At 44.5% G+C, this 27,966-nt stretch overlaps 2 protein-coding genes across 9 annotated transcripts in view; both read left to right on the top strand.

Annotated features, from left to right (window-relative positions):
* The window catches only part of cacna1bb (calcium channel, voltage-dependent, N type, alpha 1B subunit, b), an 87,420-nt gene extending 66,773 nt beyond the window's left edge, over positions 1-20,647 (top strand). For 4 of the 8 annotated variants that reach the window (XM_069514109.1, XM_069514108.1, XM_069514105.1 and 1 more), the window contains 22 exons: positions 591-751; positions 847-984; positions 1,195-1,396; positions 1,643-1,807; positions 2,800-2,910; positions 3,889-3,972; positions 5,100-5,216; positions 5,866-5,931; positions 6,059-6,150; positions 6,243-6,393; positions 6,582-6,709; positions 8,446-8,542; positions 10,758-10,863; positions 11,012-11,119; positions 11,433-11,542; positions 11,851-12,035; positions 12,411-12,540; positions 12,633-12,743; positions 13,848-13,886; positions 15,383-15,632; positions 16,981-17,204; positions 17,285-20,647. In XM_069514109.1, the coding sequence (XP_069370210.1) occupies positions 591-751; positions 847-984; positions 1,195-1,396; positions 1,643-1,807; positions 2,800-2,910; positions 3,889-3,972; positions 5,100-5,216; positions 5,866-5,931; positions 6,059-6,150; positions 6,243-6,393; positions 6,582-6,709; positions 8,446-8,542; positions 10,758-10,863; positions 11,012-11,119; positions 11,433-11,542; positions 11,851-12,035; positions 12,411-12,540; positions 12,633-12,743; positions 13,848-13,886; positions 15,383-15,632; positions 16,981-17,204; positions 17,285-17,839 (3,330 nt within the window). In that variant the 3' untranslated portion in view covers positions 17,840-20,647. Of the gene's footprint in view, positions 1-590; positions 752-846; positions 985-1,194; positions 1,397-1,642; positions 1,808-2,799; positions 2,911-3,888; positions 3,973-5,099; positions 5,217-5,865; positions 5,932-6,058; positions 6,151-6,242; positions 6,394-6,581; positions 6,710-7,152; positions 7,250-8,445; positions 8,543-10,757; positions 10,864-11,011; positions 11,120-11,432; positions 11,543-11,850; positions 12,036-12,410; positions 12,541-12,632; positions 12,744-13,847; positions 13,887-15,382; positions 15,633-16,980; positions 17,205-17,284 lie in introns of all 8 variants that reach the window. The other 4 variants (XM_069514112.1, XM_069514111.1, XM_069514106.1 and 1 more) reach the window with 2 other exon arrangements.
* A 923-nt stretch (positions 20,648-21,570) lies between these two features.
* The window catches only part of LOC109641229 (collagen alpha-1(II) chain), a 66,554-nt gene continuing 60,158 nt past the window's right edge, over positions 21,571-27,966 (top strand). The window contains exon 1 of the mRNA XM_069513986.1: positions 21,571-21,978. Coding sequence (XP_069370087.1) covers positions 21,855-21,978 — 124 coding nt within the window. The 5' untranslated portion in view covers positions 21,571-21,854. The remainder of the gene's footprint in view (positions 21,979-27,966) is intronic.

Here is a 27,966-nt window from a genome sequence, read left to right as displayed (position 1 = left end):
TGGACAAAGAGCTGAGTCATCTCTCCGACAGATCAGAGGCAGGCAGAGAGAGAGAGAGAGAGAGGCAGGTAGAGAGACAAAGAGACAAACATAGAGTTTTCTTTACCTGGAATTTTTATGAAAACATATAGTTTCATTTAGATGCTTTTGAAACTATTCATTTTGAAATTGTTTTAGACCAAGACATGTAGACATCTTTACGTCTTCGTCGAGTGTAAGTGTTCGTTAAGGCATCTAAAACTTTTTGACTGAGGTTAGCGGAAAGATCGCCGCTGTGGTTTCATGATCGTAATGAAATAATTCGGGAGAAGTTTTCAGTAAACTGATTCCTCGGAATGAACTTTCTGTCAGAAACAAAATGAAGGAGCTGGTTTTGTGCTGCAGGTGTCGGTTTTTAATAAAATCTCCAGTCAGGTTTTTGCATTATGAATTTTTTATTTCGCTCAGTTTTTCACCTGAAATTAAAATGAATAATGGTTTTAATTTTCTTTTTGAAGAATCACGTTGCGGTCGGTGTAACCGTGTCTGCGAGTCTCCTCAAAACCATGTGCGGATAAACACGTGTATTAATCCGTGTGTGTGTTTTTCAGGCCGTGTTCGACTGTGTCGTGAACTCCCTGAAGAACGTCCTGAACATCCTCATCGTCTACATGCTCTTCATGTTCATCTTCGCCGTCATCGCCGTGCAGCTCTTCAAGGGCAAATTCTTCTACTGCACCGACGAGTCCAAGGGTCTGGAGAAAGACTGCAGGCACGTCGTCCAAACCTTCACTTGTTGTTAACACCTGAATTGAACAAACTATACTTTGTCTCACGTCCCCTGTCACTGTCCCTTTAATCCCTCAGGGGTCAGTTTCTGGACTATGGCCGTGATGACGTAGCAGCTCAGCCCAGAGAGTGGAAGAAGTACGAGTTCCACTACGATAACGTTCTCTGGGCCTTCCTGACGCTCTTCACCGTCTCCACGGGGGAAGGCTGGCCCATGTGAGTGTGTCCTCTGTGCACTTTGAAAACTAAATGGATGAATGAGATGGATAGACGTAATTAAGTTAAAAATTCCGTTTAATTTTATTATTAAATCGATTTCTTTTAGCTCCAAATCACAGCATATATTATCTCAAGGCACTTGAACAGTCGTGATTAAATTATTATTCATGTGTGGTTGTGTCTGAATCACTTTCTCCGTGTCGTCAGGGTCCTGAAACACTCCGTGGACGCCACCTACGAGGATCAGGGCCCCAGCCCGGGCTTCCGCATGGAGACGTCCATCTTCTACGTGGTCTACTTCGTGGTCTTCCCCTTCTTCTTCGTCAACATCTTTGTGGCTTTGATCATCATCACGTTCCAGGAGCAGGGAGACAAGGCCATGTCGGAGTGCAGCCTGGAGAAGAACGAGGTGGGGGGGGGGGGGGGGGGCTTGGTTAAAATCAGGCTGTTTTCTCTCCATGAAGAATTGGCTGCTGATTAAAAGAGCATCTCTTCTTTTGATTTCACTAAAATGTTAAGTCGATCCTCTCGTGACTCGCCCGCTGCCTCTCCTGTTGTGAAATTTGATTTCCAGCACTCGTGTGATAAAAAGGTGTGAAGCTCCCGCGTCAGGGTGGATTCACACACAATCTTCTTTTTGTGCTTCGTCGAACAGCGAGCTTGTATCGACTTCGCCATCAACGCCAAACCGCTGACGAGGTACATGCCAGAGAACAAGTTGTCCTTCCAGTACAAGATGTGGAAGTTTGTGGTGTCGCCCCCGTTCGAGTACGCCATCATGACTCTAATCGCCCTCAACACGGTCGTGCTGATGATGAAGGTCAGTGATTCAGAGGCTGTTTTTTTTAGACATGAACTCTGGAAAATGTCTTTATCATGAGTTTGTTTTTCACATGTGAAGAACGCAGCAGGTCAGACGTGTTCACAACAGCAAGCGTTCAGGCGAGGGGGGGGGCAGGACATGTCGTATGTTTTTATTTACGGCTCAGAGACACTGGCATCGGCAGAAGTTGACATTTTTCGTCTTCTTCGTGTTTGGCTCCTCTTCGTCATCCTGGCATATTTGTTTTTTTGTTAGAAGCGACACTAACACGCCCCCTCGCTCGCAGTGAATCTGTGGAGATTGTCCGGAGCCTCTGACTCGGGACGTTTGCGTTCCCACGTGCAGATTATCCGGACGTATGAAAGCAGCTCTGTTCCTCTCAGCCTGAATTAAAGTGTCTTTGCTCAGTGATACAGTATTTATTTCCTGTCATGATACGACCCGCTGCAGAAGCTGTTTCCATGAATCGGAACCACGTAATGATGTGAAGCTGCGGTCTGGCCTTGAGACGTGGTTTGACAATTAAAAACCAAACAGCACCGACTGCCGGCTCAGCTTCAGAGAGAAGCGCGTTGGCAGCTTCATTATTCATGAACTCTCGGAGGGAATGAAACCACGGAGCAGCTCTGTACATGAAAACACCTTCAACACGATATATTGAGTTTAAATGTTTTTACCTTCTGTCCATAAACTCTGAATAATTCGTTTTAAATCAGGCAGAGTGGAGCAGTAAAGAATTATATCTCATTAGTTGAATCTGTTTAAAGATTTTGTTTATAATGTGTAATATGTAAGATATTTTATTGGACCAGGCGCAGCAGCCTCCTGGAGTTTTCTCATGTTTTGGTTGGTTGTAGTTGAGGAGGTCCCACAACCAGAAGGTCTTTGGTTCGATCCCCAGCTCAGCTCGGCGTCCACTCACTCTGCGTCTTCCCTCGTATCTTTGAACATCGTGTTTATAATCAGTGTTTTTTTCCGTTTGTCCTCAGTTCTACGGAGCTCCAGACCTGTACGAGTCGATGCTGAAGTACTTGAACATCCTCTTCACGGCGCTCTTCACGCTGGAGTGCATCCTCAAGATCATTGCGTTCGGCCCTCTGGTGAGCTGCGAGGACCGTGAGAAGGAAACTGATCCTGTGAAAAACTAAAAAAATGTCACGTCTTTTTTTATTCTTTGATTGAGAGACCCCTAGTGGCCCAAGTTACATATTGTTCGTGTAAAATGGAAGATTTTACAGAAAAAGATTTACATTTTTTTACACACAGATAATGGCGATCACTTGAAGGATTTAATTTTATTTCTAAATGCGTTGCAACCGTCGTAAAATGTTAGAAATGCTGATTAAAGGTGAAAAAATAAAGTCTAAATATTATAATATAGGAAGGAGGAAGATGAAGTAGCAACGAAAACAGGGGATGAACGGAGGAGTGCACAGAAAGAATAAATCTCTCAGCGTGGGGCCATCTGGCCTCCGGCGAAGCATTTCATCACTGGCTCCGTTCCATTTACGAGGCCCATTTATTAAATAGCTTTTCTCACACACCACTTACCTCCACCTGTTTGGCTGCTGAGCCCAGGTGGGTGGGCTCTGAGCTGCTGCTGCCGCCGCTGCTGCAGGGGCCTGGCAGCAGCCTCGGCCCCCAGGACCTGGATGATTGACCGGTCTGAGAGGATCCAGGCTGCAGGCAGCTCCACTGTGTGTTCTATATGCACATATAAAAATATTTTATGTGTGTTTTCACTTTCACCGAGGAGGTTTTCACCCCTCTCCGTTAGTTTGTCTGCAGGATTGTTATTTCCACAACACTTGGTGGACAGACGGGCACCAGAAAAATGTTTTTTGACATTTTCTTATGAATCCTTCATGGGTCTTTATGAAAAAGAAAAATCTGGCATACTCGCTTTTTTAATGTAGATACACATTAGATGAAACTTCTAAATTCTTCACAGGAACAAAAACATTTTGCCCAAACCGGAAATGTCCGACCTCCATCCAACTCTGTCTGTCTAATCCACACACACACACACACACACACACACATTCTCTGTCCAGTCTAATCTCTGCGTTGTTTTGCAGAACTACCTGAAAGCAGCGTGGAATGTGTTTGACTTTGTGACCGTGCTCGGAAGCATCACAGACATCCTGGTCACGGAGATCAAGGTAAGAGATGATTAAAGACCCACAGCAGAACTTAAACATGAACATGAGGAGGTCAAGTTTTTATTTTCAAAGAGTCCCACAAAAAAAAAAAAAAAAATCAGTTTCCGTTATTCCGTTGATTGAATTGTTTCCCAGTTATTTGACTAATTCCTGACTCATTATTTACATGTAGCTGTTTCCTTTTGTTTTAAAAATATATATCTGAACCAAACTATCAACTTGGATGTGTAACGTGCTGCTTTGCCGTGCTCTCGCACTCTCAGTCCTCCAATCTAAAGCTCGGCCATGAAAACCAAGAGCAGAAATATGAAAATCATTAAAAATCAATCAATACAAACTGACCTGAAACCAGCGCTTGGACATGAGTGTGAAGAACAGACGCAGGAGGAACGGGAGCCTTTGATTGGAGGACTGAGTGCTGTAGCTTTCTGTGTCGTTCTCTCTCTCTTCACGTGATCATTCGTCTCCCTCTGTCTCTTCTCTCGCTCTCTTCCTGTTTTTATTTCTCTGTGGCTCTGCTGTGTCTCTCCTGGTTTCCTCGCTCTGTCACATGTGACACCTGCAGACGGTGAGTTGCTTTTCTTGATGGCCGCTGATCTTTGTTCGTTTTTTTTCTTTCCTGCGTCAGTGTGTGTGTTGTTTTACCGAAACCTCACCGACGACGTTGTTTCTTTAACAATGATTTTCAGTTGAATAGGAGTCGCTATTCAAAAATAACCCTAACCATGGTTCACGCCTGATTTCTACAGTTTTATTTCATGCTTCCATGCACAGAAATAGATTTTATCTCTGTTTAAAACACATGGTTTTATTCTATTATCCTCAATATGTTTATTTATGTTTACTATTATTTACTACTACATTTATTTAACTTCCATTCATTGAATTCTTAATGTATTAAACTCTCTGAGCAAGTTTATATTCAATAATACAATCACACAAATTAGCTTATATGCTAACTCCCTGTGGCACAAAGTGAAATCCGCTACCAAACATAAATAATTTTCTTTGCCGAAAAATACGGGATGTTAAAAGCCTATCGATCGGAGAGACTTTCCTGGTGGTGGGAAATGTTTTCGTCCTCCTGACGCTTCAACCACTCACAGTGTCTCTGTTTTCTCTCACAGGACAAAATGATCAACCTGAGTTTTCTGCGACTGTTCCGAGCCGCTCGTCTCATCAAGCTGCTGCGACAGGGCTACACCATCCGCATCCTGCTGTGGACCTTCGTCCAGTCCTTCAAGGTGAACAGACACACACGTGGTGAAGCGCACAACTTACACGGTCTCAGTGACGTGTCAGTGACGTGTCAGTGACGTGTCAGTGACATGTCAGTGTGTAGGAGTGTGTGTTGGGATTAAAGAAAACTAAAACTCAGACTTCAGTTCAGTTCGGTTTAAAGCTGAACCCCGTGGATGTGGCACAGAATCCAAACACGCTGCAGAATCCCGGTGTTGCTGTTTGAATCACACCAAACAGCTCTCAGCAGACACAGTTAGGATTTTCACACCCTGCGCCGGTTCGCTCTCTAAATCCCCTGAGACAAGCCGAGTTAAACGCACAGCGCCCGACTGCAGCCGAGGGGAATTTACAGCGGCTTTAATGTCAGTGGTGAGAGCTTTTAAACCCAATGAAAATGGACTGTAGCTGCAGAGCGTTAAAAGGTGGCTATTTAATTACAACGAATGTTCACCTCCTCCTCGCAGAGATATAAATAGCTGGTTAAAAGAATCGACCCTGCAGCTTTAATCGTGTGTGTGTGTGTGTGCAGAGAACAGAGATCAAACGTTAGACAAAGTGCTCAGAGGGTCTTATGTGTGTCTGATGCTTTAAGTAATTGTGCGTCTGTAAATTGGTGTTCGAAACGCGTTGACGCTGTATTCGTGTTTTCAGGCTCTGCCGTACGTCTGCCTCCTCATCGCCATGCTCTTCTTCATCTACGCCATCATCGGAATGCAGGTGAGTTGGGACGTGAGCAATCTGTACCTGAAATACATGAACCTTCATTAAATTATCAAAACAAGCCACAATGAAAGTTCAAACTCTGGAAACGAAGGTGATCGTCTTCTTTTCCATTCCGTCTCAGGTGTTTGGAAACATTGAGCTGAATGAAGACACCTCCATAAATCACCACAACAACTTCCAGACGTTTTTCCAGGCGCTGACGCTTCTCTTCAGGTGAACCTGAACTTCTTGCTGGTACCGAAAAGTACCGATAACGCTCGCCGCTGCTTCCTCCGCGTTAACGTGTTGCGTTCACTGTCTTTCAGGAGTGCGACCGGGGAGGCGTGGCATGAGATCATGTTGTCGTGTCTCAGTAACCGACCGTGTGATAAACTCTCAGGAACCGTGGGGAAGGAGTGTGGCAGCGACTTCGCCTACTTCTACTTCGTCTCCTTCATCTTCCTCTGCTCCTTCCTGGTCAGCAGAACATTACACATCTGAAATTAAAGTTTTAAAACTCTTAACTATGAGGTGGAACTTTAACTTGGTCAAACTTCTCGTTCAGTTTGAAGTCGGTCGTATGAAAACCGACAGACTGAGACTTCGGGATTTATTATCACAGTATTTTATATCATTTCTGAAAACGTGTGTTTTCCGTTGTCCAGATGTTGAACCTCTTTGTCGCTGTCATCATGGACAACTTTGAGTATCTAACCAGGGACGCCTCAATTCTGGGGCCTCATCACCTCGACGAGTTCATCCGTGTGTGGGCGGAGTACGACCCGGCCGCGTGGTACGTGATCTCATTATCATATCCAGCATCTAATCGACCGCTCAAAGTCGTTTATTACGTCACTTCCACCTGTTCACGCACACAATACAGTGTTTTAGGTGCTGGGGATCAAACCACCGACCTCCTGGTTTGTAGACGACCCGCTCTTGTTCTTGAGCCACAGCCGCCTCACTTTTCTAAAATACTTATTGAAAATATACACGTCCAATTCTTCTACATACGTACATATTGCTTATAAACTGTGCAACATGGAACTCTACCACTAGATGTCACTAAATCCTACACATTGAATCTTTGAGTAAAGTACGGATACATTCAAAACTTGGAAACTGATTTTCATTTCATTTTCTTTATGCTCTATTACTCGTTGACATTTCCCTGATTGTTAGTGTTTTCTGGAATAACCTGTGACCTGACTCTGTCCCGTGTCTCGTCTCTTTCAGCGGGAGGATTTGCTATCAGGATATGTACAAATTGTTGCATTTTATCTCTCCTCCTCTGGGTCTGGGGAAGAAGTGCCCTAACAGGGTGGCTTATAAGGTTTGCAAACCCCTCACAGTCCCTTTGTTTTCAAAGGGGCTGTGAATGTATAACTCTCACCCCCCCCCCACCCCCCCCCCCCCCCACTGCCCTTGCGGTGCCGGAGAACGATCCGGCCGGCCTTGCGTACAAACGTGCATCGATCCTCCACTAACCAGCCCGGCAGGTAACCATGGCGAGCGCTGGAAACAAGGCCGCAAGTCAGACTCCACGTGCGATGTCTAAAAGATCTTCTTCCTGTCCTCAAACACGAGAGTGAACGAAGCGTGGGCAGTGGAGAGAGAGAGAGAGAGAGAGAGAGCATTGTGTGCTTTGTTTCCACGTCGGTTACTGCTGACGTCTCTTAGCATGATCAGAGGAATACTCCACCAGAACCTCTGCAGCTGTTACTACTCGCCTCCTGTGGAAGGTGCATCTGTAAAGTTGTAGTAAAATCATTTCAAGAAACCTCTTAAACACCTCCTGCAGAATAATCTACTCTATTGATCGAGCCGTTAATATTTCTGCTTTCGTTTGACGACCAATTAGCCTCTGGAGGCAACGGCCGATATTTCAGGGCTTCGGTTGTGGAAATCTGGGCTCAGACTCTGTTTCCTGTTCGTCGAACACAAACAGCTTTTTATACGTGTTTTACGACACTTTGGCTCATCTCTACTTTATGATACTGAGTCTATCGAGACATTTTTGGACATGAACTCCGGAAAATGTCCGAGCAATGTTGAATTATGCAACAAATGTGAATATAAAATGCTGCAGGAGTTCTTTGAGTTGTTTTTATGGACGTTTGGATCCATAGTAACTACAATCAATTCAAGCTGAATTCAAGCTACTGACTTGTTCAAGCAACTTTGCGAGCCCACAGGTGATGAGCGGTTGTTACTCATAAGATGGATCTTCAGTGGAGTATTCCTTCAACATAAAACCCACTCTTCATTCCCATCTCATTCTCTGTACAGGGAATCCTCCGGAGCATCCTCCCCTCGTCCTCTGATCCGCTCCTGAATCTGTAAATCCAGCCGGGATGGCATTTCAGATCTTCATTTCCTGGAAATCTTATTAACAAGGATTTCTGTGTCTCCCTCTTTTTTTCTTTTTTTTTCCCACTTTCTGTCATGCTTCAACTCTTCCCCCTTCTCCTCCTTTTTAATCTCCATCCCTCCTCCCGTGGCCTCACTCTCGTCTTTTCCCCCGGGAAGCGGCCGCATGACTTTCCGCGATATGTACAAGATGCTCCGCGACATGTCCCCTCCTCTAGGTTTGGGAAAGAAATGTCCGTCCCGAGTCGCCTATAAGGTAGAACCACTCCTCCTCTTCCTCCTCCTCCTCCTCCTCCTCTTCCTCCTCCTCTTCTTCCTCCTGGTGCTTCCACCTGTCAAACATCTTCAGGCTTCTGTCAGTGTGTCACAGTCGGTATCTTCCTTCCTGCTGTTGTGTCGTCTTTCATTTCATGTGTGAAGCTCTGTGGCCTTTTCCTGCTCTGCTCGGGTTCGTCGTGCATTCAGTTAATCTGCTTCAGGGACGTGCAGCACTAATAATAAATAGAGAGAAGCCGGCTCTTTCTTATTTGAAAGACTGGCAGTGCAGTGGGAGTGAAGTGAACAGTTGGATACTCCTCAGGTCGTCCCTGTGCCGGCTGCTCACCTCTTAGCATGCAGACTTGATGTGAGTGGATCCAGTGCATGCACAGCTGTCGGGATGAATCACGGTTAAGCGCGGCCCTGCCCTCGCCCCGGTTAGAGATGTCTGGCCCTGACGTGGTGGCGTCTCCAAATATAACTCTTGTTTTTTGTGAATCGACAGAGACAGACATGAACAAACACACAGAGAGAGCAGCAGTGCACTCGAGGGCAAGACTGGCATTTCCCCCCATTCCCCATTTTTATTTTCCGCCACCCACTGTTCTGCTGCTCGTTAACCTGCTTCCCTAACGAACACATCTTTCCTCGACGGTCACAATTATCCCTGGCAGCCTCTAGTTTTCTCTTCTGTCCTCAGAGCGTCTGAATCAACTCTCTTTTACCTCGTCTGGGGATTTCCATCTTCTCTCCTCCTTCCTCTAACTTCACTGCGTCCTGTGTTTAAAATGTGTCGTTCTGCGTCTTTATGTCTTTGTTGTTGTTTCGCTTCCTGCACGAAGTAGATCCTCTCATCTCTCCATCTGAGTAAAACTTACTCTTCTGTCTTGTCTCTGTTTTGCCTCCATGCAATTTCAGAAAATGGGAACCATCAGCTTCAGTTTTCTTTTTTCTTTTAGTGCTTTTGTATTTTATTAAACTTGTTGATTTATATCCAGAACATATCTTCGCTGTCCTCCGGCCTCACTGTGAACATGTTGCACTAACTCATTCGTGCATGTGTGTATTACTCACTTCATCGCTGCATTGATCCAGTCCTCCTGCATGGCATGGATTTATTCTATAAGTTTCTGCTTTTCACAAATACTGGAACCTTGATTGATGAATTATAACCGAGCCTCTGTGCTGCCTGGTTTGTGTTTCTGCAGGATTGTCAAGACAATTAACTCTTAATTAACAAGAACAATTCAGTTAAATGTCAGATAATAGTGAAAATTCAGCACTTAGAGACATGTTAAAATGTTTTATCTGTTACATTACACAAAAACAAACAGCATTAAATATTTATCACTAATCTTCCTCCTGCTGGGACTTAAGTTAATAAATAAATCTCACATTTGCGTCTGTTGAACTTTACAATTTATTTTTGCACCGAGCAGAGACTGGATTTGGTCCTAATGTAGTTTCCCTGCAGCACCATCATCTTTACAGCCTTTATTGAGAGACGATTACACAAACCAATAACTTACAGTGCAGCTATGTCGTGAGCATGTTGCACTGAAATTTGATGGATCGTTTTCTGTCGGCGGTCTTTTCTCTTGAGGTGCGTTGAATCGTTATTTCCAGAATGAGGGACGTGCTGCAGCAGCGACATCAGCTCAGCGTGTCCGCAGAGCAAAGCACACACTGCTGCATGCATCACAAGTTAATCGGATTTGCAACAGCGCAGAAAACACACACACACACACACACACACACAGACACACACACACACACACACATTCATCTTAGCTTCAAACTGAAACTATAAAGAAACTCGTAACGGACGCAGAAGCTGCAGTGAAACAGTTAATTGGCAAATCAATTAATATTTTTGCAGAATAACTGAGTATATGAATTTGTTTATGACGGAATAAGGTCAAACAGTAAACTGCTGCAGGATTTGATGCTTGGATGAGAATCTTTCACCATTTTCTGATGTTTATCGACAAAACCAGCTAATTAAAAATATATGAATTGATGATGATCACATATTTAAAGCTCTAGCGTCTTTATTCCAGTTGATTAACAAAACCATTACAAATATATATATATATTATTATCATGTTATTCTTTAGATTTATTCTTATATAATAATCATCTTAAATCCACCGAGTTTCACTGAGCTGTTGCTAATTTGTTCCCGGTCCCCCCCCCCCCCCCCTCCCTCTCAGCGACTGGTGAAGATGAACATGCCCATCGCCGATGACAACACGGTTCACTTCACCTCCACGCTCATGGCCCTGATCCGCACAGCCCTGGAGATCAAGCTGGCATCTGGTGAGACACTGAAACCACAGAAATCACCCAGCATCCCTTTGGGCCGCACTGGCGGCTCTGATGTTAATGTGAACACCGGGGGAGGGGGGGGGGGGGGGTCACTGTGGTGCATATTTGATATGACAGTGATGTGTGGGTGCGTCCTCAGGGGTCCTGGCGCAGCATTTGTGCGACGCTGACCTGAAGAGGGAGTTGAACCGAGTCTGGCCGAACCTGTCGCAGAAGACGGTCAACCTGCTGGTGACGCCTCATAAGTGTGAGCCACGGTTTCCTCTCCTGTGTCGACTGTTTCCTGTTTGCTTTTTCTCACAACGTCTTTTGATTTCTCCATTTTTACTTCTCATTCGTCTCCACGAGTCACGAGTCCTGGTTAGAATATTGTGTTTCTTTTGAACAAATTCAAAAATCCGCAGCGTGAATCCGACACGAATAACAAGAAATGTGTAAATCAGGATGAAACATTTGATTGATTTATAATTCTCGGATCTCAGATCTCTACGTGTCTTTGTTTCTCATCTGGTGCCATCTACTGCCCTGATGAGGGAACTGTTCTCTGTCTCCTCCCTCAGACAACGAGCTGACGGTGGGGAAGGTCTACGCTGCTCTCATGATCTTTGACTTCTACAAACAGAACCGAGCCAAGAGACTCCAGCAGCAGCATCCTGCAGGGGGACCTCAGGTACATCGAAACAAACAAACTCCAAACATTAAGCACAAGTGAAACGATCTGTTAAAAGTTAAAAACCTGTAAAATTGACTCAGTTTGTGATGTGTGCATTTGTTAAACAGATTCACACGAGCACAAGTAATAATTTACAGAAGTAGTTCAAACTAGAGCCGAACTTATTATTGACCATTGATTTGAGCCTTTTCTCAGATATATCAGTATTTTAGTTTTTATTTAACAACCATCTAATGAAGAATTAATATAAATGAAAAGCAATAATCCAGAGGAGTTCTCTTTATTTCTGTCTCTCTGTCCTGCAGAGTAAAATGGGGGCGTTGTTCCGTCCTGTGCTGCCGCTGACTCACATACAGGAAGTAGAACCTCGGATCTGCAGCCCCAAACAGCCCCTCCCTCCCCAACCTGAGCCGGAACGTACGCCAGAGGTCCCGCCCATTACTGCCATCACCGCCGCCACGTCCGCCACGTCGATAAACAGAGACGCAATGTGAGAAACATACAGAAACACATGATGAAGACTGTTGTTGTTGTTGTTGTTGTTGTTGTTTCTCATGTGCGCGGGGGAAAGATGCTCTGATCATCGTCTGCAGGCTCAAACGTAGATGATGATGATGATGATGACGACGATGATTCTCCTGCTTCTCTTTTCCTCGCTCGCGCCACAGAATAGTTGATGAGCCGCGTTTCTTCTGTGCATTTCATGCCACCGGTCAGCAGGCGTCATCGATTGTTACCATGGAAACGTAGCTCTCGCTGCGGAGCTGGCCTGCGGGGTAGAGAGGCTGAGAAAAAGCCGTCCAGAGGCTCTTTTGTGAAACTGATTGTGGTGTCTGAGTCAGAGCCCCTGAACGTTTGATTCCAGGTTGAACCGGAGGAGCGGCATCAAACACTCACAGTCCGGAGACGTCGCTCAGGCGGCGCAGAGACCCAGAGGTCCGAGGAAACTGCAGAGGGGTCAGTCAGAGGATGTGCCGTATTACACCAGACCTCAGGTACAAACACCAAGAGAATCAATCATATAATCCTACTTTCTGTGAAGTCCGTTCATGATTCCTCCTCCTCCTCCTCCTCTTCTCCTCCTCAGGAGTTGGTTGAGCTGAAGCAGGTGGAGAACCTCTCAGACTCGGAGGGATATCCCAGCCTGGAGGGCCACTGCCGAGCGGCCTCTCTCCCCAGACTCAACGCCGAGTACTACGTAAGGTCTCCGCGGCTCGTGACGCCGCGCTTCCTGTTTTTACAGCTGCTTTCTTTAAAGTCGATAATAATCGGGTTTAGAAAACAAGGACACTGGACACTGTAGATTTATTTTAACAAACGGCGGAGGAGGGGAACATCAGACGGGGAAATATATTTTTTATTCAACAGCTTGAACTTGTTGTTTTCACACTCAAAATGCTGGTTCGTAAAGTTTTTTTTAACTTCTATCAGCTGTTTCCTTTTCTCCTCCAGACTTGAGAGTCCCAGATATTGAAATATTAAAAAGACTGGAGCCCTGTAGGAAACACTCAGAGGCTTTACTTACTTTACTTTACAAGTTCAACAGTGTGCAAAGAATCAAATCGACAGTAATGATTTTCAGTTGCTCTGGTCAGAGAATTCAAATAGTTTTCATCTGTAAAATTATGATCAACAATTGACGTGAGAGCTAATTTTTGTACGGCTATTTTAATCCTTTTGTCTTTTATGAATTTCACTTTTCAAGTGTCTCTCTCTCTCTTTTTGACTGTGACTCTGTGGCAGTAGCTGCTCTTGTCTGCCGAATTCATTTCTCTGAGTTTCCTGGACCGTGTCACGTTTACCTTCACTCTGTGTTGTTGTCTGTCTCCTGCTTTGTCCCACAAACACGTGACATTATGTTCATGTATGTTTATGTTGCATTTTGATCTCTCTCTCTCTCTCTCTCTCTCGCTCTCTCGATCTCGCTCTTTAAAGGATAAACACTTTTTCGTTCGTTCACACATCAGCTGATATGAGCCTTTCATTATGTTTCTCCTGATATAAATAATTAACACAATAATTGATGTAGAAAGGATCTTTAAAATCTATATATTTTCTTAATTGAAGAATTTTATTTGATTAAGTTTGATTGAATCTCAGATATTTCTTAAAACAGCTGAACACTGTAGATTATAGAAAAGTCAGTCAGAAGTTAATGGTAAAAATATAGAATAACACCAGTCTTGTCCTCCTCTTCCTCTCCTCTTCCTCTCCTCTTCCTCTCCTCTTCCCTGTCTTCCTGTCTTCCACTGCCCACTGCTAATGTTTTGCCCACCTCCCTCTTGTGTGTGCTGTCTGATAGCGGAGCCACCCTCGCCACGCCCCTGGGACCCACCTGGCAGTATGTACCACCTGTTGTGCCCCCTCTCTCTTTTTCTTTTCCTCCTCCTCTTCCCCCTCTCCTCTCATGTGTGTGTGTGTTTCTTCTCATCTCAGTGCAGAGCTCACACCCTCCGACACATTCACATCACACACCGGTCATTCCATGCAAACGCAACACACACTAATTTACAGAAAACACAAATCATATCCAGATTCAACCCCTGGACGATTATACACGTGTGTGTATCCGGATACGTCGAGCACATTTACCTCGTACAAGACGACACTTTGGTGAAATGTGGTTGTGTGTTGTTGTGTAGTAAAGTAGTAGTGTGTAGTTATTTTGTGAGTCGGTGTGTGACTGTGAAAACAAGGCAGAGAGAGTGCTGCTGCTTTCCTGCTTTGAAATAACTTTTCTTTCACTGAACAACCAACTTTCAACCTCTTCTCTGTCATTTAATGTTTCTGTCAGTCTTAAAATCTTATTCAAACACTAAAACAAAACCAAACAAGGTCATAAAAAAAGACTCTTTGACTCCCTCGTGGGAGGTATCATTATTTCTTATAGTTAGATTTATCTATAAGGTAAGATTTTAAGACTGTGTTCTAGATAAAACATTGTAGTAACATGAATATTTCTTGCAGTGTTGTGATATCGTTATCTGTGAGTGTAGCTGCAGGTGAGACTGTGGGGGGGGGGAACGAGAGGAACGGCACAAAACCGTAATCTAAAATCTTCTATTATATTTCAAACCCTCAACACCTGTATAATTAGGTTTAATTATATTATATTGAAGAACTCTATTTATGCTTCTCATGCATATATTTATATTTTATTATAGAGTTGCTGATTTTTGGTATTTGTTTATTTTCTATTTAAACCCACAGACACGATTTGATTCAAGGATGAAACTTGAAGTAAATTAAAAGTGATTTTGTTTTAATAAAGTTCTTGCATTTGAACCTTAAATCCTGAATTGCACATTATACAGGTTTTAAAGCTTTTATATATTTAAAAGTACTACTCAGTAACCAGCAGGGGGGGCTGTATCTTAGCTGCTGTTCCAGTTCCTTATCCCAACAGCCGCACTGGTCAGAAAGCTCATAATCAGGTGGGGTGAGTGTCAGTGACCTCAGAGAAAATCAAAATTGATTTCAACACAAAGTGTTAGAATAAATATGAATCAGTGTAAAACACATCATTAAGATTACAAGAGGCCAGTGACATCACTCCACCTCTTCTCTGTTCACTAGCAGCGACGCCTGCTAACTTACAATCTGTGTAAGTTCTGTAACAAGAAGTTTTCATTCTTCTCAAACGTTTCTCACATTTTCCTGGAGAAGAACGGACTAAACATCGTCTTTAGACTAAAGGTCGCCATCCACTGGTTGTGTCGTGTGTGTGTCGTGGATATTTGGGCGATCCAGTACAGGTGGTTTGGGTGAAAACACCTCAGCCGCTCCGCCGCTCTACTTTCTCACCACACCTCTCCGCCTTCTCTCGTCCCCTCGCAGCCGATCGTCGACCTCAGTCCCATCAGGCGCTCGGCGTCCTCGCTGACGCCGCAGCGCCACCAGGAGGACGGGCTGAGGGAGTACGACCTGGAGCGGCTCGGCCTGGCTCAGGCCTCGGCGGTCCAGGGTCAGGATCGAGCTCACCACCATCACCACCACCACCGCTGCCATCGACGCAGGGACAAGGACAAAGACAAGAAGCAGAAGTCCCTGGACAGAACGGCGTCTGTTCATCCGTCCAGCACCATCGGTGAGACAGAAATGAAATGTACACATCTTCATTAACTCGTCTGAAACAGAAATGATTCGTAGACACACAAAGATCACAGGGCTTTCCTCGCACGAATTCTTTATAGGATTAAAATTCCATGATCAGGTTTTGCACAGAGGGTGACAGAGGTTCTGCTGCAGGGATTTTACACGTCAGGCTTCTCGGCCGATTAACAGAGAGACAGAGCCGGGAGCTCTCGGGGGAAAATCTGCTTTCCTGGGGATTTATTTCTTCTTCTTTATTCCCTTTGTTCCCTCTGACCTGGATCGTCACTTTCGTACAGCCTGAACTTAGAGCTGCAACACGCAACTGAAGAATGTTGAATTTCTACTTTTTTTGCTCTCTAAGAACCAAAGATCACCACAACACACCAGTAAACACACATTGTCCAGCACACGTAAACCCCCGGCGGCGTCTCCGGCCACGATTTGCCATGAATGAGGTGACGTCTGACACTCGGCGAACTCTGAGGTGTGAAATTTACAGAAATGAAAGCGGTATCTGCAGTTTCGCTCTGGAGTGACATCATCTGCTGCTGAGGTGCAACAAAAATAAGTGATTTTGACTCGTGACGTCATTTCTCTTTAAAGATCTGTTCCTATACGTCTTTAAGACGAAACCTTGACATTCTGCCTTTACAGTATTTGGCTGTGGACAGACAGAAATAATGTCCTGAAAAAAAAAAAGGCACGACACACGAGAGGTCTCTGGCCGAGTGTGAGACTTTGGCATCAGATTCGAACCTGAGAGCTGGTGACCGGGTGTTTTAGTTTGTGTTAACACTGGAGGGCAGCAGCTGGACTTTACTGCAGAGAGAAACGTCCACAGCAGATAGATTGATGGGAACCTCAGCAGAAGATTCAGCCGCCCGCTCTGCATCTATTAAACTGAGAGGAACGGCATCAGACCCTGAAAGCTCGTCATCCTTCCAATCCGACGCATCAGGAAGATGAATGGGCTTCTGTGTTTCTGTCGTCGCAGTTTTAATCTGGAAACTGGAATTATTCCAGCGCAGAAGAAAGTGACTCCACCACAGTGCTCTGCTTTATGCCCCACACCGAAGGTCCAGAGAGAAACACACATGCAATTACTGGATCAGTCATTTCCCTTTAATTAAAAAGTGGGATTAAACATGAAGGCTCAGTATTTCACACTTCAAAAACTGTAGATATCACAGAGCTGCGATATCTGACGTGAAAAACTCTCCAGTAAAAAAAAAATAATTTAATCCTATTTATAGTAAATTGATATTTGTGATGAAAGTGACGGCTGCACGACACCATTTGTTTCCACCTGCCTTTCCATCAATTCATTTGTGTTCGTCCAGATTCGTTCACCGACCCTTCAGCTGAAGGTTTGTCCAGAGAACGAGCGAGGGAGCGGGACCGCAGCCGGCCTCACGAGCGGAGACACCACTCCTCCGCCGGAGAGAAGCAGCGCTACTACTCCTGTGAGCGTTACGGCAGCAGGGAGCAGTGTTACGCCCGGTCGGCCGGCCCCAGTAGATCCACGTCGCCCGGTGAGGGTCAGGACGCCGGTTTGGTTAAACAGGTGAGTTAGCAAACTTTTCAAGGGGCATTTGGTTTCTCAAGGATCGATGGAGGTAATTTTGTCTCGTCTTGTTTTCTCAGTATGGTAGCAACGTGGGTAAAGCTGGTACCGTGGCGCTCCCCTCTGGTTCGAGCACGCCAGGCCGTAGTCGCAGGCAGCTGCCCCAGACGCCCCTCACCCCTCGTCCTGCCGTGACCTACAAGACCGCCAACTCCTCACCTCTCCCGTCCGGCGCCAGCAACACCACAAAAGGGCACCAGACGCGCTTCAGCCGTGGCCTTTCAGAGCACGACCGCTTATTCGGGGACCACAACGAGTCCCCGATCCCGGTCACCCGCATCGGTTCGGACCCTTATTTAAACCGGCAGCTGCAGGACGCTTCTCAACAGGCCCTCCTTGAGGAGACCGAGGACTTGCAGGACGCCGTGCGCAGCCATGCCAGAACCACTGCCTCAACTACAGCCTCCGCTTCGCACGGTACTGCCGCCGCGGCCGTCACGATGCCCGTCTCGCAGGCCCGGGCGGCAGTGGTGGCAAACGGGTTCCACTTCACCCTCGGGGTCAGCTCCGCGTCCGGGCCTGGGAGCAGAGGAACAGGAAGTCTCAGGGAGAGGGAAGACGAGGACTGGTGCTAACATGGCGGAACACTTTGGGGCGATGTTGGCGTCGGGGCTGTAAAGCGCTCGTGCCAGAGGATCGATACCGAAGGAACCCGCGAGATGGAAAAGTGCTGTAAAAGGGGATCAGAAATCATTCCAGCTTTGTGGTGTTGCTCTCCTTTTTTAAAGAACAGAAAGACTCTGATGACGTTTTGTAACCCCCCTTTACTTGCACTGAAATCATAGCACATGTGAAGACCCTTAAGTATTTTTGCCTTGGCCAGTAAAATCAGTGTTGGAGCAGAAGACAGAAGCCAAAATTCCCTTATTCTAAAAAAACCCCTCATTCCTGGTGTCAGCACGACTGCTCACAACGTTTCGATCGTCACTGTACGTTTTGTTTTGATTACGTTTGCCAACAGTTAACAGTTTTTACATTTAATTTCTTCGTCTTTAACTGTTCAGGTTTTTTTTTTTTTTTTTTTAACCAATTCTGACGTCAAGAACTAATTTATTTCGGTCTTAAATTTCTAACACTTAATGGACCCGGTAATTAATGTGACAGAAATCACAGGGATCGGTTAGAGTAGAAGTAGAGCAGAGTTTTAACCATCCCGTTTTTTTGGTAAATCGTCCCAGATGTAGATTTCTGGAGTGCACATATAGGGACTAGATCATTTTCTGACTTCATGTGGCTGAAAACCAAGTGCCTCGTTTTCCCAGGTGGACTGAGATGCCGCCCGGCTTTTGGGATGAGATGAGAGCGACGTACACGCGGCTGAGAAACAAGCGGACGGAACAAAGCTGTTGGTTTGTTTGAATCTGGTTTAAAGGACAGAATGCAAAAAAAAAAAAAAAAACTCAACACTTTTTTGTACTAAAAATGTCGTGGTAGGTAAATCAGATGCAAAGTAAGCAATGTAGTGCATGCAGGGTCTTGAACATGTCAAAAAAAAATAGTGTCTGTACTTCTGCTTAAGGATGTGTGGTAAGTATTTGCCTTTCTCTTTCGAACACACTGCCAGTGCGTTGGTAGAAATCGTCTCTAAATCGAGGAAAGTGCCATTTTTTTGATTAATGATCCAGTTTATGTCATCTCTGCCATATCTGCCCAAATCCCACGGGTCTCCCTTTCCTTCTCACCTCTTTCCAACGAGAGCAGTATTGTGCGAGGGGTTGTCGGCGGACGTCTCCTGTGCGTGCATCCGCAGGTACAGCAAAGAGTTGTGTTGTTGCTGCTGACTGTTGACTTCACGTAGGGCTATGCAACAAGACGACACTTCATCTGCCCTGTAGCTTTAACCCTCTGGAATCTCCAGGTTCAGGCTTTAGTGCGACTGTGACCAAATTTTGACATTTTATGTGTGAAGAGTTGTATATTGTAAATATTTCATATGTGATGTACAGAAAACACACAAATCGTATATGAAGCTCACTCCAGGGTGTTTTTTTTTTTTTTGAGGTTGGGAGGTCGACTGCATGACGCTGGATAGAAACACCCCGAGTATAAAAGTTTGTCCTCTCCAGACTTGGGTCTAGTTGTATTTTGAAATACTTTTCAGTGGATTTTGAAGCTTGTTCATCACAACCAGATGTCAGAGTCACAGAGGATGAACCTGAACCAGCTGCTGCCAGACCAGAGGCTTTACTTCTGGTCCATTAGCTTGTCAGGCTAATGCGACACATTCCCACCTGGCACAACAACTACAGTACCCAGTATCTACTTCAAGTATGAGCTTTAATATATTCTGTAGAGAGAGAGAGATGGTTGATGCGTCTCCCGACATCCAGACATGAAGCCAAAATATCCTGCACACGAACGCCACCATCTTGCAATCATGACACGGTCTCACTTGTCAATCGTGACATTTCACCACGTTTTTATATCATGAAATAACTGATTAAAACCATAAACATATAACTAATTAACTAAACCTTTGAGTAAAAATGTATTTGACTGTGTAGTCCATCCCCCATCCACTTAAATGGAGGAGGCAACATATTTTTTCTTCAAAAGGCAAATCAATTTTGAGGTTAATCAATTAGCAGCTCATCTGAACTGATCTTAATTAAATGTTGGCCGAGTTAACAATTCAACAGATATTATAAAAACAAGTTTAATGCTTTTTTTTTATTTTTTTTATGATTTCTCAAATTAGATATTTGAAGATATTTATTTTTTTACATCTCTTAATATATTTTCTCAATCATTGTTTGACATTTTGATCAAATTACAGATTGGATTAACATAATTTATGTGTGTCTTATCTCTGAGTGGGTTAAAGGTCACGTGAATTATTTGCAAATGTGATTAGATCCAAATCCTTGTTTCAATTTTCTTCCTGTGGTCTCACATCTGTGAGACGTACCAGACGTCTCGTAGCTTTTCTGTAAACTTGAGATATTCTCGTTGTGCATTAATTTTAAAAAATGATCTTACATTCTCAACGAGCTCGACAATAAACAAGTCCTCTCACGGGTGCACGGTGACTCCCCCTCCTGGACATGTCCTGTTTTGCATGTTCTGAAATGAAATGTGCATGTCATAAAAAAAAAAAAGAAAAAAGTCCACGATTTGTACAATTTGTTGTATTTTCTGATTCTCTAAACACTCAAGTATCAGTTTCAGGTTTAAGAAAAAAAGACAAACACAAGATTCAATGACATTTTATCACAGAACCTTCAAAGTGGAAACAAGGCTCTTTGTCAGAGGAGCTTCTGGACCGAGTCCGACCGAGTCCTTCGCTGCCTGATCTGTTGACTGTCTCCCCCACGGTCATTTTGACTGTACCTATAGATTTTGTATGAATATAAGTCCTTGAATAAAGAGGTATTATGAAATGACATGATGTCGATTCTTAAATGTTTGTATTGAAAAGTCTCATTAGCTGTGTTGTTTGTTTTTTTTTATCACATTTTATTCAATTTAAATTAAGTCGGTTTTATGTCGTTCACCTCGAGGACTGAACTGGTGAAATAATTATTCACACCTGCTTCTAGACAACGAGACAATTGTTTTTACATTTTTGCAATATAGTATTTGTTAAATATCAGAATTCAAATGAAGGAAATACTTATGTCCCTTCCTCTTTCCTACAGGAAGTGTGAGTTTGTCCTTTTCATATCTATTGTTTGTGTCAAATTTAACGGAGAGAAAGAAATTGCCCCATAAACAGAACATTTTGAGTTTACAGTTCAAGCCCTGAAACTTTTTACGTCCTACATTTATTGAAATTTGAATACTGCTGGATGACGTTAACCCTGTACGTATTTTTGGTTTTGAGGTCTTTACCCTAAACCAAACTTATCAGAAGCACAAATACTTAAAAATAAAATCTGTGTGATAGGACATAACTAATGACAGAAACCATCTCTAGAGAAACAATTAGTGGAGTTTGACTTTTATAGTTTGGTCCATGCGCCATCTGCTAACATGGAGGAAGTAGGGGCTCATGAATGATACTGCAACCAGGCCACCAGGGGGCGATAAAGACGCTTTGGCTTCAGTTATGGGGCCGTCAAATCGTCCATCTTTACTCACAGTTCTGTGCGATGGACGGATGACGGTAGTTACTTCTGAATCGTGTCAACATTAAACTTTATTGAAGTAATATTTACCCGGTTTACTCATCAAGTAAAAGCACTTATCAATTATCGATCAATTAAAAAGGATCACATGTTAATAAAAGTGAACATTTCACACTGCAGCTGCACACGAGCTCTGAACCAGAGCATGGGTGTGGAGGCAGTCCAGGATTTTAATTGGTCCACAACAGACAGCGGGGGGCGTGGCCTGGATTGGCTGGTGAGCTGACGTCACTGGCAGCTGGAGGAGAGAAGCTGCAGCTCGGTGAGGAGGAGGAGGTGATGAAGTGGAGGAGGTGAAGAGAGGATGTGTCTCATCTCCTGCTGGAGCCTTTAAACAGCAAAGTTCAGTCCTCAGGTTTATTTTTTGCTGAACTGGAGCTTTGACTCTTTGGCTCTTTGCCTCTCTGACTCTTTGCATGTCCTGAAACTGTCCTTTTGAAGAAGGTGCTTCAGAGTGAGGAAGATGTCCCGCTGCTCCTTCACCTGGACGCTTTGGGTTTTCTGCCTCCTGACGAGGAGCACCGTCTCGGCCGAGGAGACACCGGAGGATGTGGAGGGGGAGTCCGGCTCCGGGATGCTGCAGACAGGTAGGAGCTATAGAAAGATATAATTCTTTTTAATTAAAAGGATGTTTTCTGTTCAGGCTGTTTTAAACTCCTGGATTTTGAGATCAGAATCAGAATTTGCTTTATTGACCAAGTATGTGGTTTCACATTTTTTAACACAAGTTAAAGTACATAAATACCTTCATTTTAGTGGTGTACTGTGCAATATCATGTGAGGAGAATATGCAGAATGATGGGAACACTGATGACCAACAGCATCAATGTGTGTAATGAAAATCCTTAATCAACAGATATATGTATAAAGGTAAATACAAATGTATTCTGTAAAACCTAGCTCCTGGTAGTAATATCCTCTAAAAAGAAATATTCTGTAACACATCTTTTTCTCAGTGCGTTCTGGGTCCTGATGAAAATCTTCCACTCTCAGCAGCCTCAGTCAGTCTGACGCTCGAGCTGCAGCTCTTCCTTACTTTTCACCAGATTAAACTCAGACCATGATGAAACAATAAGGCCTCAGCCGGCTTCGCTTCGGATCAGCTGCGTTCGGTGACTTCCTCAGCTTCTCAATAAAGAAAACACAAATTAAAAGGAAAGTACATCACATGTGTAATTTAAACCACCAACCTGCTGATGTGTGTTCAACATTAAAAAAGTCTCATAATAAAACTGCAGAACCATCCAAGAGGTTTGGATGCATCATGCAGACACGATGTTTGTTTTAGTTTGGTTTTAAAACACATGTGGCGACACATGAAGCCAAAAATCCACACTTACTAAATCACATGGAATCCTTTTACTGGGCCAAGCCATGTTAATCACAGCGTCCCATCGTCCTCTGCACACAACTGTGTTTTCTGGATCTCAGCGTTGATGCATTGACACCTGTGGACACGCCTCCAGGTTCACTTTGTCTCTCTGAGCTGCGTTGGACGTTGAGTCCATCGGTGTTGGAACTGATCGCAGATTGGAGCCTTGCCAGGCGCCCGAGTGTTTCACGTTGTTTGTGTATTTAATCACATGTCGTCCCTCGCTCTGTCTGTGTGCTGGAGACGTCTGCAGGTTTGGATTAGAGCTCTGAGGTGACAGACGAGTCCTGCGGCGCGTTGATGGACTCCAGTGTGTTGAATGCTTTCGCCGTGTGTTTTCGCAGAGTTACTGTAGACGGCGGCGTGTGAAAACCTTGTGTAAACCTCCACCGAGCGGAGACGTGGTTGTGTAACGCTGCAGGAATAATCCCCCGCGTTGACTCTGTCACTGTTATTGTTATTAAACTGGTTTCCTCAGTTCCAGATGTAACTGAGGGGTTTTGTGATTTCTGCAGATACAGTGAAACCCAAGCAGAACACGAGACAGAACACGTGCCTTCTCCATGTTAGTAGATGGTACATGGACCAAACTAAAATTACTTGTACTTCTTATCAGACTGATCCATGTTCAGGTGCTCAATTTTTCTGGCAAGTTTGGTTTTTAAAAAGTATTGTTGATGCTACAGCACCTCAACACGATCACAACTGCTCAGACTCCGATTTCACAAGTGCAAGATGGCGTCCCCTGCATGTATGTGGGATATTCTGACTTCAGGCAGCAGAATCCATCCTCACCAAACCCTGGAGTCAAACCAGATCAAGAGCCCGGCGCCGGCCGTGTCACAGAGACTATTGTGCTCTTTCAGCAAGGTGAGCTCATGATGTCACCGCCAGTATAACGCCAGATCCACAACCATGCATCTGCATCCAATGAAACCTGATCTATTGCCTCGGTGCTCGGTGAGCACTGATCTGGAGCCCATTAGCCGGCTTTAAGCAGGCGCGTGTGGTGTAACCGTCCCTGCAGCGCACGCAGAGCGGGCCCCGGTGGTGTGGTGGTGGGGGTGCAGGTCACAGCTTGTGGTTTGCTGTCTCTGAAGAAAAGCAGGTGAGGAAGTTTAGGTGCAAACCACATGTTGGGCGAGAAGCTTCTTTCTTGTCTGTAATCTCCTCTCACGCCGACTGGAACCAGATGGCAGACACTGCGGATTGATGGTGTTCAGACGACGCTACACGAATGTTTGCTGTTAGCGACAAGTAAAAGAAAGGGCCTTTTTATATTTTCCTTTTTTTTTTTTTTAAACCTTCAGAACGTTTCCACTTTGTAGTGTCGTTTCTCAATGTGTCTCCCATCGCTCAGAGAGGCTGCAGACACAGCGCAGCCTGCAGGACACACAGAGACGCAGATTTATGTGGAAAAGGCAATTTAAGGATCTGATGTTTTCTCCCAAATGAAGCTGTTTATGGTTCCGCTCCGACTGAAGCGCTGACACAGATGAATGTGTTCAGTCCCTCGGCATCAGTTGGAGGTTTCTTTGTAGCTTGTGCAGATGTTGAACACCTGCCCTGCAGCGCTGAGTGGAAGAGCTGGTGGCGACAGAGTTTACCTGCAGGATCGCAGCAGAAGCGTTTCTCTGTGTTTGTTGAGTCGGATTTACCAGATGTTGACTGAGAGTATGAAACCTCCTCTTCCACTTTCAGCCTGTTGATGTCTGACAGCTTCAATATCACTGATGTTAATATTACAATTAAAAATGAATAACATTTATATTACTTAAACACAGAAACATCTCTAACTGCCTCAGAGAGCAGGTGAACAAATAAACCTGCAATTGCAGATTTTTGTCCACCTGGGGGCAGCAGTGAACACAACTTTAATGAATCACTTTTTAAAGTTCATGTGCAGATTTTAGGTTTTAGCGACGAGTTGATTATTTACTCATTGAACATTTAAATGTGTGTCTGCGATGAGCGTCAATCATCACTCTCTCAGTTCTGGTTTCGTTCTCTGCCAGAGACTGATGGTCGGTGTCTAATAGTCAGGTCCGACTTTATTTGGCAACCATCGGCCGGAGGGACATGTTTAAACATTATTGTAATTCTTCATTAAGTAAGTCGGGGGAGGGGGGGGGGGGCGTTTAACTGCTGCAGCTGCTACACGTGAAACTGCCATCATTTGCCCGCGTTCTGCAAAATAGATGCCAGGTGATGCAATGGTGTTTCATACCACCAGCACACACACACACACACACACACACACACACTTAATTGCCATCCTTGCCACACACTTTCCTGTTTTACCTCATGGCAGAGGAACTTTTCTTCTCACCACATGAAGTTCAGAAGATCTTAAACGTGCTTTAATTGAATTACCTCAGACTGATGGATTTGTGATGTCTCGACTGTTGTTCTCTGACACACACACACACACACACACACACACACACACACACACACACACACACACACACACACTGTCTGCATTCTCACTGACCTGCGTGACACCAGCAAGGTGCACCAGGTGGTAAAATAAACCTGATGGCCGGACCTCGTCAACGTTTCAGTGAACTTAGGTAAAGCCCCTGCAGCACAGCCAGACATAAACAGAAGCTGTTTATAAGGAGCGGATATCGTCCAGACGTAGATCTCTCATTTGCATTATTCCCTTTCTGCTTTAATTTGCATCGGATGACTTGTTTTAGCATCACCAGATAAGACCTGCGTACTCTGTGACATCCCTACTTTCAAAAACCAGCCTGAAGACCCTTGATCGGACATTTGACTGTGCTTTGAACGGTTTGATTCCTTCGTGCATCTTTTGTTGGACTCATCTTTGTGTTTTTGGACTTTGTTTGTTTGAGTTGTAATTTCATTTGTTTTATTTTGATGCTTTTTTTCCTTGAGTGCACTTGACTTCCTGTCTTTGTCTGGTTTCCCTCCTTCTCTGATCTCTTGTTCTGAATAGTTTCTCGACCAAACGTTCCAGCATCTCCTTGTTTTATCCTTTTTGTTTTTTGCCTTTGCCTTTGCCTGTAGTTTGATTTGTTTCCATGAACCACATCCTGCTCAGTCTGGCAAAGACTTCATGTTTTCATCTGTGTCTGAAGGAAGCTTCTGGGGAGAACCCATTAAAGTTTGGTGCAGATCTTGATCAGCGGGTGGATCAAGCAATTTGACTTTCTTTAGCATTGCCAGACTTTTTATTCATTTCTTAGAGAATAATTAACGGAACTTGATGATGATATTTATGCGTCTGATGCAGATCCAAATAAGAACAGTTGGTGGAGGTATCTCCTGAGTTCCATTCAAGTATAAAGTTTGTTGTAATGAAGGAATATATCTTCAGATATTGTCTCTTTTATGTGCTTTATAGTTTTGACTATGTCACAGTCTCATGTCAAAAAGATAAAGTACGACCTGTGTTTCTCTTGAATGTTCACGTCACCGTGCAAAGAATAAAAGAGAATAAATTCCCTCAACTCAAAACCGACACCGTGTGAATTATGACTTTTCTTTATTTACACTTGGAGACCTCAGTTTTTAAAGCAGTTAATGAACTCGGTGAACACTAATGAAAAGAAAAGCTCTGTGGGTGAAGTGAATCGCTTGATAGTTTGATTGATTAATCGTCCTCGACGTGTTCATAAACGTGCCAGATTCTTATCTTCTGGTTTGGCTGAACCTGACTGACGAGAGACCTGAGGTGCTGGGGAGCAGATCATACATGAGACGTCCTGAGCGACAGAATCAGAATCACTCTTGTTTTCTTTCTTTTTTCTGCGGGTGAACCGTGCCCTCGCTCTCAAACGCCCGTCAGCCGCCGTGTTGCGTTGGAAACAGTCGTTTGCTGCTTTTCTTTACGTTATCGTGATTGATTTGTTTGGAAGTCTGGGCTCAGTCTGGTGTGTCGCTTTCCCTCCTCCCGTTTCAGACCAGACCGCTCAATTATCATCAGCCCTGCAGGACTTCGGTTGCCTTTCTTTCTCCATCCATTGCCTTTGTGACGCTGCGCCACTCTCATCACACCGCAAACAGAGACGTGTGTCTGGACTGTGATGAAGGTGATCGTGAGCGTCACAGCCTGGACGTAGAGCAACATCACGAGCAAACCTGAGCGTCAGAGCAACAAAAGAGCTGCTTTCACTGAAGTCTGGATACTCTCCTGAAGTTTTGTGGAGAGGCTGCGTGAGTGTGACCCCAACCGTCTCCCACGAACTTCGGAAAATGTCTGGACAAATCCGCGGACATTTTCCAGAGTTCACGTCTGAAAAGGGCCAAATGATGCTTTCCTGTTTGTCAGGTGGAGTTCTTCTATTAGCTGTAAACGGTGCATCAGCTTAGAAATCCAATTCCTTCCTCTTTGCAATGACCTCACATAACGACAACGTCTTTCACACGGCGGACTGTTTACTGTAAATGTAAAGACTCTGTAAACTGCTGCATGCTGCACATTCTGACTGGGAACAATGGACAATGGGAAGGCGGTGGAAATGCGCACAATGCATGTGATTGTACCTGGTTCAGCCGCTCAGTCTGCAGCACATACCGCACAGACGTGAGATTGTACCTGTGGACTGACATGTTACAGATAAACGCTCTGCCGGCTGCATTCCTGTCACTTTTAACAAGGTTCATTTACATATATATTAACCCCTGAGGCACAGGATGCCTTTCATTTCCATGGTCACTAGATAAACTTTCATTATATTTAAACTTATCAAACTAAACCTGGGGATTAAGTACCTGGGGTTTCATTTTGTCGTTTTCAGCAGATTTTGATTTGGTAACAACCTCGTGTCCATCATTGGGTCCAGGTTCTCTCCATCAAATTTACGACGCTTTAATTTCATGCATCAGTCATTGAAGAGACTCAGGAATGCAGAACAGAGAAGAGATGAAGTCCCCGATCTGGTACTTGGGGTTTCCCTCTGTGACGTCACCCATTGGCGTCCAGCGCCATGTTGGTTTTTGTCTGACTGAGACCTGACCTACACCTGCCCTCTGCAGCCAGTGGACGCTAGTAGCCGTCAATCACACGATGCGCACAACGCTTTATCGTGTATTAGGTTCTAAATGAACGTCAGCTGAGAGATTGAGACACAAACTAATTTACTGATGTTATAAATCAAGTGAGGAGTCGAGTCCTTTCCTCGTAGACGTCTATAGAAACTACATCTATTTTTATCTATAGTCAGTTTCTGAT

Source organism: Paralichthys olivaceus, chromosome 18 (assembly GCF_024713975.1).
Source record: "Paralichthys olivaceus isolate ysfri-2021 chromosome 18, ASM2471397v2, whole genome shotgun sequence".
In the NCBI taxonomy this organism is placed as follows: Eukaryota; Metazoa; Chordata; class Actinopteri; order Pleuronectiformes; family Paralichthyidae; genus Paralichthys; species Paralichthys olivaceus.
Note: the sequence above shows the minus strand (reverse complement) of the source record. Positions and strands in the feature narration are given on the sequence as shown.